Source organism: Anser cygnoides, chromosome 4 (assembly GCF_040182565.1).
Source record: "Anser cygnoides isolate HZ-2024a breed goose chromosome 4, Taihu_goose_T2T_genome, whole genome shotgun sequence".
In the NCBI taxonomy this organism is placed as follows: domain Eukaryota; kingdom Metazoa; phylum Chordata; class Aves; order Anseriformes; family Anatidae; genus Anser; species Anser cygnoides.
In genome coordinates, this window is record NC_089876.1 from 51,472,152 (window position 1) to 51,484,629 (window position 12,478).

Consider the following 12,478-nt stretch of genomic DNA (forward strand, 5'->3'; position numbering starts at 1 on the left):
TCAGAAACACAATGATTATTAACTGTTAGATAGTGCTTCCCTAAACAAACAAACAAAGAAAAAATGATGATTTCTTAATGATTTCTTAATGATGAAGAGTAACTGCACAGTAACAATGCAATATCACTTTTGCCTCACATAAATGCAACACTATTTGTAAATCATTTCAAAGGTAAAACAAAATCAGGAGAGGAAAGAGACATATCTGACAAAGAATAATCTCTCGGTATAAGACATCAAAGGAAAACATCTCATCAGATACCAGAAGTCTTAAATGGACAGCAAAATTCAAATTCAAAAAGTATTTACAAGTATAGCAAGACTGGACACAGGAGAAATCTGCATTTGAAGGTATTTCTGCATTTTTAGTGCCTTAATCCATTTCATACTCACAGCATTTTGATGCAGTTCCTGTCTCTACTATGCTTCAAATACCAAATTCAAGAGAATGAAATGCAGGTACCACTTTATCAGGATTACATCCTTTTTAATGAAGAAGTGATTTGCTCAGGATGAAGCTATTACCTGAGAGAGCTCAATAAGAAACTGACACAAGCTTATTGTCACTTTGTAATTCCCTGCTTGATAAATAAGGTTACTTTACAAAGAAAAAATTCGCACTACACACTGCAAATGCTGAAAGGTAAAGCTACAAACAAAACCATATTATTTATAGTGATGGATAGTTATAATGGAGACCAGGAGAAATAAAACAGATACACTAAGCAATGCTTAATATTTAATCTCTAAATTCGTATTTAGCCAAGTAATTATTCCTCCTTAAATACACAAAACTCTTGCACTGCCTGTTGATCATTACTTAAAAAGATTACTTCAATGCAAAGACTTACTAAAATGATTAACCTAAGTTTCATTTGATGTCTGATGCTTTCAGGGATTCTGTAATTAAATTACTGGTGCATATTTGCACAAAGCTATTGATTTTAATAGAGGTATCTCGAATTATGTTAACCTAGTATGCTGCACATTGTCACTTTTGGGTGCTAGCAGCCATATGACATGATATTCAAAAATGATTATGCTATAAATCCCTAGACTTTGATTAAAAAAATGGTTAGGAAACAATGAGGGTGCATGAAACACTGAGGCATGCATAAAGATGGTAATTCGCCAGTTGAATCAAAATAGTTTTGTTTTATTGTGAAATCCTGCTTTTGTGATATTTCACAAACAAAATTATAGTTATCTGTAATAAAATTCTGTGGTATGTAATCTTTCCCTTCAGCAGATCAGCAGTTGAAGTGTTACAAAGATATTATGATGAATTTCATCATAATGAAGCAATGTATAATCAAGAACCAAACTCCATAATCTCACATCATAAGTAAGGTAAGATTTAAAAATCAAAACTGGCTGGGAGATGTGACCCTTTCACTTGTAGAATGCCACTTCAAACCCAGGTCTGATGGCCGCTGAAAATGCTTCTTCTGGAGCTGGCGAGAAACTTTCACTTTAGGGGTAATTAAAATTAAATCCTTCCCTACACACACATTTTTTTCTATTTTTTTTAATAAAATGGGACTCTTTTGGAATTGGATAGGTAGTCTTCTGTTGGATATAAATCTGTAGTCTCTTATCAAGGAAACAAAATTCCCCCAAAATAAGTCATTTTTTTCTTTTTTTTTTGGTCTTTTTTATTTATTTATTTATTTATTTATTTATTTGCCGTTTCCACTCAGCATATGGTAAAGTTAACAGGAGACAATAGCTGGCACTGCCTGTAATGTCTCTGCCATTAAGACCAGAGAATTCCTCATTTTCTATCCTTTCGAGATTCGTGGATTTTTAAATTACTGCTACCAAGCTGGACTTGTGCTGGTGACTCAAGACTCTCAGGGTGTAGTATACAACCAAGCCTTAGCAAAACCTAACACTCTCAAGAAAGTCTCAAAGTTCTAGAGACACCCTGTTGATTTTCAGATCCTGTAACAAGAAGACAGGATTGTGGAGAGCTTCAGGTTTATGACCTGCCTGTCTCACTCCACTCCAGTCTCTGGTAACCAGTCTTCAGAAAATCAAAACTCCTCGAAAATGCCCCACAGCTGAGGTTCTGGGCTCTCAGGCTCCTCTTCTTGCATGAAGAACCAGCAAGGAACTCGATGGTGCTTCATTGGATCTTTGCATTTTTTTGCAAAAATGCAAGGCTTCTATCAAAAGCATTTTAAATGATTTTTTATAGAAGATGTTTTGCTGGAAAGTTACCAGGGAACTGTGCTTACGTGGCAAGTCTCTTAATGATCTCTTTCCTCCCTTACCTTGTCTTTGCTACAGCTCTCAAAATGCTTGGTTATAAAAAAGCTCCTCATAAACTGGATAGTGTTTCATAAATCTGAGAAAGACAGTGATGATAGTGTATACACTTACTGAGGATGATACATTCAGTTTAATATAACATAAGAAAAGTGTCACGTTTGAAAGCCATAAATGTAAATAACATAAACAATTTTAACTTTGAAAACTTTGAAAAAAGTTTCCTATTCTTGGTTTCTGAAATGGGTGCAAATCATAAGACGTGATCTGTAATTACATGCTGGTTCCATACTGTATTAAAAAATATTTTTGGCAGTGCATTGAAGAGGGAGGATGTGGCCAGATTTTTACTATCAGTGAGATAAGCTACAGTGCTGTCTTGAGCAGAAACAAATACATCCTCTCTGAAAGAAGAGGCTCATCTTTGCTGTGCTGGAAATCAAAAACATACCTGAAAAGCAATGATAAGAAAAGGCTAAAGAAAAGAATACGTTGTTAATCATTCAATTAAAAAATGACAGACTTGCAGGAATGACATTACCACTCTAAATCCATCAGTATTCCACTAAATTCTTTCCAAGAAAAAAAAAAAAAAAGTTAAAGTGGCTACTTCTGATATCAACAGTTATGCACATTATTCACTCCTTTTCACCTTGGACGCTACAAATTGTATTTCCAGATTTTTAAAGACACACTATTATCTAACACAATCAGGAAAAGGTTTTTGCTTAAAATATCTGCATGTTCTCTTGGGGAAAGTAGCAAGTGTATTTGTTAGGTGGAAGGTTAAAGCAAATTCTATTGAAACAGAAAAACGGAAAGAAAAGACGCTACAGGCAGGGGATTTTACACAATTACCTCCTTCCTGTCACATTATCTAAAGTTTATCTGTTATTACTAAAAATTGAGACAATATAATTAAGTTTTTAGTTATCAGTTTTTTATTTACATCTGTTTCAATTGCTAGTCTACCTGGCAAGATCTACCAGGCACTTGAGAACTGTCCTTTCTTATCACAGGCTTTGCTTGTCAAATCAGACCCAACTTTCTCCAACTGCTGTTTATCATCAGAGACTTACTAGATAATTTCTCCGGATGAGAAATGAACAGGAATTCTATTTGTTCTTCTTTTCAGAACTGCTACCAGTGGAAGGCTGACAAAACCAAAATATCTTTTGCCATCAAAACACCATTATATATGCGTGTACTAGCTGTAAGCTAATAGTGTCTACATGTTTTTCAAAGCATCTTGCATTGAAATTTATTTTAAATCAAAACTCACCATGTTCTAGATTGACTCAAACTACAAAGATGCAACAAAATCCAAAGTGGATGAGAGCATTTTTAGAGAAAATCTAGAGGAGAAATTATTCGCTCCAAACAAAGCAAAACCCACATATGCTTAATAAACTCTTTACTTTCTCTATACTGACAACCCTTGTACCATTAAATTGATTTATCCTGGAAAACAGATGATGAGTGCAGATAACATACATTTGACTTTCAGGATGCAAGGTCGCCCTGTAGTTTAGATTCCATTAACTAATCTTAATGTGCAAGTCATTAATTTGCCCACAAGTGTAACAGTTAGAACAGATGCAGCTAAAATGACTGTCTGTGTTATTTCATAATTGCCATTTCCACAGTAGCATAAGCATCCTTCTCAACTAAAAGTTATGGGCTCAACTAAGAGTTACTGGGTGAGCTGGCCTGTGTTATTCAGGAACAAAATGTGAGGAGCAAGATTTCCTTCTGGCTTAAAAATAGGCAGATCAGCCAATAACAAAAGGCAGAAGATAAAAATTCTAAGCGCAAAAAAACTATTTTTTGTGCATTTACACTGCATGCACACAAAAAGGGATTCTATTCAAAACACTCTCCTCCTGTAAATTAACTAACCTAAATATAGAAAAAAGATTTCTGGGACTGATTTAATAACAGCAAGTACAAAGCCATTTTGGACAGGTAGATGTTTCTTTAAATGTGCTAGTACTTTGTGCAGCCATTCCAGCCATTTGACATTTAGGTGTAATTAAATTCAAAAGCACCATACCTTCCGAAGAGGTTTGAGCTTGGTCTCCATTATAAAGTCGTACTTGCAGAGTTCACAACAGCGTGTGTCTGAGCTCTTAATCCACTGGTGCAGGCAGGCCTGATGAACAAAGCGTAGGGTCCCTGTGCAGCGACACGGTGTGATGAGGGGACTTTCATCATCTCCCTCACAGTGACAGATCCTGACAGGAAGGACAGCAACAGCTCGTGAGGGAACTTTCTAGACACTGCTTTTTTATTTTCAGACTTGACATTTGTGAAACACAAGGTACACAACTGTTGTGGTTTAACCCGGCTGGCAGCTAAACACCACACAGCCGTTCGCTCACCCTCCCCCCTCCCTCTCTGGGATGGGGGAGAGAAACGGGAAAGTGAAGCCGGTGAGTTGAGATAAAGACAGTTTATTAAGACAGGAATATAATAATAACAATAATAATAATAATAGTGATAATGATAATAGTATTAATAATAATAATGTGTAAGAAAACAAGTGATGCACAATGCAATTGCTCACCACCCGCTGACCGATGCCCAGCCTATCCCCGAGCAGCCGGCCCCCCCACCCCGGCCAGCCACCCCTATATATTGTTTAGCATGACGTCAGATGGTATGGAATACCCCTTTGGCCAGCTTGGGTCAGCTGTCCTGGGTCTGTCCCCTCCCAGCTCCTGCTGCACCCCCAGCCTGCTCGCTGGCAGGACAGAGCGAGAAGCCGAAAAGTCCTTGGCCTGGTGTAAACACTGCTCTGCAACAATTAAAACATCAGCATGTTATCAGCGCTCTTCTCATCCTAATCCAAAACATAGCACCCTACCAGCTACTATGAGGGAAAATTAACTCTGTCCTAACTGGAACCAGGACAACAACCTTTCAGATTAAGGCCCAGGAACATACTCCTTGTTCCCTTCTGCCACTCAGTAATTTTTCTTCGTTTAGCTATTTCCCTTTGAACTTTCTATGTGGGCTGAAGGTGAATCAATACAAATAATACTGTTTTCCCTTTTATGCATGGCAAAACCTCTAAGACAAATATCTGTCGTCTTATAGTTAGGGCTAAGTAGTTCTTGGTCTGTAAGTAATGACAAGAAAATAATCAAAGTCAGCAAAATCTAATGACAAACTGAAAATATCCAGCATGGAAAGTACAAAAAGGTTCTAAGATACCTCTTGGCAGTTACACGGTTAAAAGGATTAGAGAACAGTTTTGAGTACTCTGGAGCAATGCATACAGCACACACACACACATGCATACACGTTCTCGGAGGCAGGTATCAAAAAGACATGGTCCTTTCTCATTCTTCATTGTCCCTTTGAAGTAGATATCTGCCTTATCTGGGGAAACAAAAACTACAGCTGTAAGCACACCCTAAGACAGATGCTGGTTCTGGAACTGTCATTACCATGTAGTGGGATACAAAGCTTTTCACATTGCAGTTTTGCATAAAATAATCAGTGTCCTAAGACCACAATCAAATGGCTTTCTTCTGTGACTTATGTCCAAATGTCTTAGTGATCTTCTTCCATTCCAGACTCCTGATCACATCAGGGAAACATTTGCTCATCGAAACACAGGCCAGCTTTATCTGCAAGTATCTCCGTGAGGGCAGAGAAAGCTCAGCAGTAAGCAGAAGTAACCAAAAAACTTAAGTTAAGGAGGGTTCGCTTCAACAAAGAGTAACTTCCTTCCAACAACACCTCACAAAAAAACATAACAAAACACCCAAGCCTTCATGAATGTCCAGAGACAGACTGGCATGTAAGGGAAGGGAAAAAAAAGATGACGCTTGTAAAATGTTACTTCAAAATAGAGAAGTAATAACAACAGCACAGATCCATGTGTCACGCAAACAAAACGTTCAGCTTAGAAACTGAGCACTTAGGAAAGGCACCCTCAGATATGTGCATGCAGAAGTGTCGGAGCACGTCTGGTCTGAGGAACAGGTCTTCCCTTTACACAGAAAACTGTAGCCACATCGCTCCTGGGGTAGAAAAAAGGGCCCTGCGGTGAGCCAGTCTTCCTAGCAGCCCGGCGAGGGAAGGAGGATCACGTTCTGCACACCACAGGTGCAGCTGGCACTTAGGGCAGCCCAGCGAAAGACTGGCTGCAGCACACACAGGCTGCCACGTCTACGAGCAGGAGGAGAGGGCCATCTCAGTGTCTAAATGAAAGATCTGTGGATCAAGAACAGCTGCTGTTCCTTCACAGCATAGCCTAGAGCCATGAGAAAATGAATCTACAATCACGGGAAAGCAGAACAAAGCTGCTTCGCCAGATACGTAGCGAGAGAGAAAAAAAGCCAGCAAAAAAATGAATCTCTGGAAACCTGGTACACAAAAGCCAGGTTTTCAGTGTCTGCAGTGGTGCCCATATGCTCTTCAGCATCTTCTACCTCCATGGGAGCAGGGGGAGAAGAAAATACCCACAACTTCTATCTTGGACACCCTGTATTTGAGACAGACATTTTACAAGGACTCCATTTGCAGCCTTTTCTTTACTAACCCGGCCAAGCTAGACACGTCAGTCGGTGGCTTAGTTCTTATGTAGAAACTTGCTGCGTGCTGTTTTCTTCTTGAACCTACAGCTTAAGTAAAACAAAATGTTCAAAACACTGAATAGTTATTTCTCTAACAAATGCATTCCCAGCTGAGAGTTAACACAAAAAACATTTTCTTTTTAAATTAAAGCTATTTCCCAAAGGAAAGCTAGTACTCTCTGTTCGTTTAAATTCAAGCTATACATAATTTATGTTACAGGCTTAGCATTTACACTATTTAGAAATTAGACAACTAAACTAGGTGCCCAAGAGTCTTTTTTCTACTTTTACCAGAATTGTTTTAAATTATTTTAAGAGCTAAAATACAAGCCTAAAACTCCACTGGGATCTTCAAATAAAGTGACATTGCAAATCTGAAATGAATAGAAGTATTCTTCAGTAGAAATAGTTTTATAAAAAAAACAGTGAATTATACTTTCTATTTGTGCTTTCGTGGTACAGAAGTTATAAGCTAAATGCATAAATAACAGCTTGACATTAAGTACGTACATTATACAGAAGCTTCAACTAAATCATCTAATGACCTCTTCTAGTTTTCTAACCATGAAATATGTAATGAGGAGAAAAACTTCTAATGGAATTAAAGTCCAGAGAAAATAACCAAAGGCACGGTTTTCATTAGCTTGAATGCTCTTTGGTGCAATTCAGCTCTTCATTATTTGTTTATCCAGAAGAAATTAGCTTAGAAGGAATTTGCGGTACCTAAACTCAGAAGCACAGTCTTTAAAGATACCTGGGTGCCCAACGGCTATTGAAGCAAATTGTTGGCTAGCTGTTTAATTTTTTTTTAAAGACTTGGACCAGATAGCTTGTAGTAACTTTCTTAGAATGACTACTGAAACAGAATTTCAATTGTTTTTGCCCCGTGTTGTATTTACTTACCATGTATATCAAAATCATCACAAATCACAGAAAATAAACTGTAAAAAAATGGTTTTGAAAAATATGCTGTGCAAACAGAGCTGAGGTAGAGATACAAAACACGGGCTTATCTGAAGTATATCTAAACCAGGTGGGAGGCAGAGAACTTCCACTCTAGTCGCCTATTTTTGCGTGATCACAGCTGTTCACAATTTTCATCCATGACACAGACACTTCAGAGGCCTGACCTCATCCTGAAAGTAACATTTGCTTAAGTACTTCAGAAGTGAATTGAATGAAAAAAACCTCTCCACTACAAATCGAAAAATAAATAATAATAATAAAAAGCTAAATCTATAATGATTTATTTACAAGTTGTAGCACTCCACTGATCATGGTTAATAGCTGCAGTTTTACCTGCTCAGACAGACCTACAGAACTTGCATGCTCAGCTTTTCTCAACTTTCTAGTCTTTCTCTAGAAAAATGGCCTTCATTATAAAGCAATACCTTTGACTATCTGGAAATGGAGGGGAGGGAAGGAAGTCAGCTATCTGACTGAATCCCTTTAGTTAGAATCCCTTTGTAGTCATGCACTGAGCCTGAATATTTTTTTGTAGGTTTGGCAGCTTAGTGTTTTAAAGATGCCTGCCTTGCTTGTCAAGGGAAAAAGATGAGTACCATGGCTGTGCTGAGGCCAGGCTCCAAGAATCATGTGTACACCAGACAACAGAGTATATACAGAGAGTTATTAGATGATCATCTGAGCCAGACAGATGTATTTTATTTTATACGCACCTACAAACACACCCCTACACAACGAGATCAAAGTGTTTTTCTTTTAAGAAAGCTCACTATGAAATTTTAGTAAAGAATACTCTAACAATGAAGTCTTTCTTATGCTTAAGTTTCTGTTTTATATGGCAGTACTTTAATTTCCCAGTAAACTTTCTCTAGCACAGAATTGCTTCTACAACTGCTGCACACAAATGTACCAAATGGAGAAATTTATACCAACGTTGTGCATACAAATTATTAAAAAAATATTTAAAGGGTGTTCTTACATAGCAGATTCATATAATGCAATAAATTAGCAAAAAGAAAAACATATTTTCAGCAAAAATCAAAAATGTTAAACTGAAAACAAAATCAGTCTTTGTGAAGAATTTTGCATAACTCATATAAAAACTGTTGTGGATTTTTTGTACGTTGCCTACACGAAACCCAATTCCTGAACTATTTTATGTTTCTGTTCAATTCATAAAATTTTTAGAGGGAGATGTAAGTCCAAATGTGTGGTATTTTCACCCTGATGGGCAGCTAAATTCACCACAACCACTCTCTCACTCTCGTTCCCCAAAGGAACTGTCACAGGCAAAACAGACTCAATGTATGGAGATTAATATAATTTATAGCCTATCACTAGCAGACTAGAACAGTGACAAAATAAAAGCAAACTAAAAACACCTTCCCCCCATCCAACCTCTTCTACTTCCTCCCCCCAAGGGAGTTTTTTGTTCAAAATATTAATTGTATTTAAGGCATATCCAAATGATGCTGAAAGCCTCACAGATAATGCTTGATTGAGAAACTGTATGTGACATGCTAAACTTTGTACCCAAATGACTATGTAAACGGAGTAGGTGAAGATACTAGTAATTTAAGTTATACCTTCTTCTTCAATGAAGGGCATATTGACGTCATATGTATATATAAACATAATTGACCTATATATCATATATAAACTTCTTATTTATTCAAATCACGAGGTGCTGCTTGTCATGGTTTTGGCTGGGACAGGGTTGATTGTCTTCATAGAGGCTCACACAATGCTGTGTTTTGGATTTTTGATGAAATAGTGATGACAGCACGCAGACGTTCAGCTGTTGCAGAGCAGCGCTGGCCCAGAGGCGAGGCCTTCCCAGCTCCTCGCGCTGCCCTGCCAGCGAGGGGCTGGGGGTGCCCCAGGAGCTGGAGGGGACCCAGCCAGGACACCTGGCCCAGGCTGCCCAAGGGGATGTCCCACACCGCCCGGCCTCATGCTCAGCGGTGACAGCCGGGGCTGAGGAGGAGGAAGGGGGATGTTGGGAGCGATGCCATCTGTCTCCCCGAGAAGCCGCCCCGTGTGAGGAGTCCTGCTGGCCTGGAGCAGCTGGCACCTGCCTGCCGGTGGGAAGCAGCCAGTGGGGCCCAGTCAGGCTTTGCTTCGCGCAGCTTCTGCCTTCCCCATCGAGCTGTCCTTGCCCCAGCCCTGAGCTCTCGTACTTTTACCTCTCCCTTTCTCTCCCCATCCCACCTGGCGAGGGTGGGTGAGCAGATGAGGGGTGCTGAGCTGCCTGACGGGGCTGCACCACAGCAATGCTAAACAAAGAACTCAAAAGTAGGGCGTCTTCAGAATTTTGTATTATCACACTCTCTTTAATTCCATGAAAATGAAGTATTTTCCCTTCCTTCCCCTGGTCCTGTTCATTGCAAAAGTTATAAGGCAAGAAGGGAAGTACGAAGTGAGATGGGCACAGTTTGTAGACATTCACATGCTAATTGGATTTAGGTTCTTTTTCAGAAAAGCAGCAAGATATCGTGGATAACTGTCCTTCATTTCTCATGGAATTAAGTTTTTTTTTTTTTCCATACAAACACTTCTTATATAACCTCATTTTAAAAGGACAACTACAATCTGTGTTAAGCAAAGATTTCACAAGGAAAATTTAAGTTTTCCCTCGCAGTGGTATAGTCTGGCAAAATCACAGCAACCAAAATTATGATCTAGAAATGCTAAGTACTCTAAAGTGGTTACTCACCACCTGAGCTGCTTATTTCAAGAGATACAAATAGATTCCAACAGGTTTGAAGCTTTTTCTTCACATGCAAGGTAACAATTTTGCTCTCATTAAAGAGAATAGCTGCTCATCTCTACCGTCATTGGAAAAACAGCAGTTATCCTAACCTGTCTTTCACTAATCCACTTTACTCTTTGGTAATTAAGAAAATAGGCCAATTTCTGTGCTGCTGTAGCAACGTAGAAAATGCAGGAGTCTTGTTTGCATTGTGAAAATCAGTTGGAAGCACTCCTCTATGTCATTACCTATACAGCTGATTTCTGTAGATGACAATTGTCAAAGCAGGCTGATTAAGGACAAGAATGAATCAGCATGGCCATCCTTGTGCTTCAAGCTATACAAGAATCTCATCGTTATGCACAGCACTGATTGAAAAAAGTTTGCAGCAATCCTGCATTACCAGAACTCCTTGACTGTATTAGAGACCAACCCGTAAGAAGCCATCCAAACAGCCAATACAATTTTCAAGGACTTTTGGCCACTGCCTATAGACAATGGGTTTAGCTACAGCAAGGTAGTGCAGACAGCTTTCATAGACTTTCTCAAAAATATACCAAAGCATATTTTACCGTCATTTAGCTTATGGATAAGGATTAAAGAGCAGGCCATGTCTGATACCGTTGTGGGTGTTTGCTACAGTCCACCTCATCAGGAAGAGGAAGTAGATGAAGCCTTCTAAAGATGGCTGGAAGTAGCCTCACAATCACAAGCACATGGAGGAAAAGAAGGTGATCCGGAGTAGTCAGCATGGGTTCACCAAGGGGAAATGCTTAGCCAACCTGATAGCCTTCTATGATGGGATGACTGGCTGGCTAGATGATGAGAGAGCAGTGGATGTTGTCTACCTTGACTTCAGCAAGGCTTTCAACACTGTCTCCCATAAAATTCTCATAGGCTAGCTCAGGAAGTGTGGGATAGATGAGTGGATGGTGAGGTGGATTGATAATTGGCTGGATGACAGAGCTCTGAGGGTTGTGTTCAGCAGTGCAGTCTCATGGGAGGCCTGTAGCTAGTGGTGTCCCCCAGGAGTCAGTACTGGGTCCAGTCTTGTTCTGGTTACTTATCAATAACCTGGATGACAGAACAGAGCGCACCCTCAGCAAATTTGCTTATGACACAAAGCTGGGAGGAATAGCTGATACCCCAAAGGGCTGTGCTGACGTTCAGAGGGACCTGGACAGGCTGGAGAGTTGGGCAGTGAGGAACTTCATCAAGTTCAACAAGTGCAAGTGCAGGGTCCTGCACCTAGGGAGGAATAATCCCAAGCACCACCACAGTCTGGGTGCTGGCCTGCTGGAAAGCAGCTCTGTAGAGAAGGGCCTGAGAGTCCTGGTGGACAGCAGGCTGACCATGGGCCAGCATTGTGCTCTTGTGGCCAAGAAGGCCAACAGGATCCTGGGCGGCATTTGGAAGAGTGCTGCCAGCAGGTTGAGGGAGGTGATCCTGCCCCTCTACCCTGCCCTGGTGAGGCCTCATCAGAAGTACCGTGTCCAGTTCTGTACAAGAGGGACAAGGATCTCCTGGAGCCAGTCCAGCGGAAGGCTACTAATATGTTTAGGGGGGCAGGAGTATCTGTCATAGAAGGAGAGGCTGAGAGAGCTGGGCCTATTTAGCTTGGAGAAGAGAAGTCTAAGAGGTTATCTGATCAATGTGTACGAATATCTGAAGGGAGGGTGTCAAGAGGATGGGGACAGACTTTTTTCAGTGGTGCCTAGTGACAGGACAAGAGGCAATGGGCACAAACTGAAACACAGGAAGTTCTGGATGAGTATGAGAAAAAACTTCCTTACTGTGAGGGTAACAGAGCACTAGAACAGGCTGCCCAGAGAGGCCGTGGGGTCTCCTTCTCTGGAGATATTCGGAAGCCGCCTGGATGCCATCCTGTGCAACCTGCTCTAGG

General features: G+C 40.1%; 1 protein-coding gene across 16 annotated transcripts in view; it reads right to left on the minus strand.

Annotated features, from left to right (window-relative positions):
• Positions 1 to 12,478, minus strand: part of MARCHF1 (membrane associated ring-CH-type finger 1) — a 299,519-nt gene that overhangs the window by 23,901 nt on the left and 263,140 nt on the right. For all 16 annotated transcript variants that reach the window (XM_066996116.1, XM_066996118.1, XM_066996129.1 and 13 more), the window contains one exon: positions 4,325 to 4,505. In XM_066996116.1, coding sequence (XP_066852217.1) covers positions 4,325 to 4,505 — 181 coding nt within the window. The remainder of the gene's footprint in view (positions 1 to 4,324; positions 4,506 to 12,478) is intronic.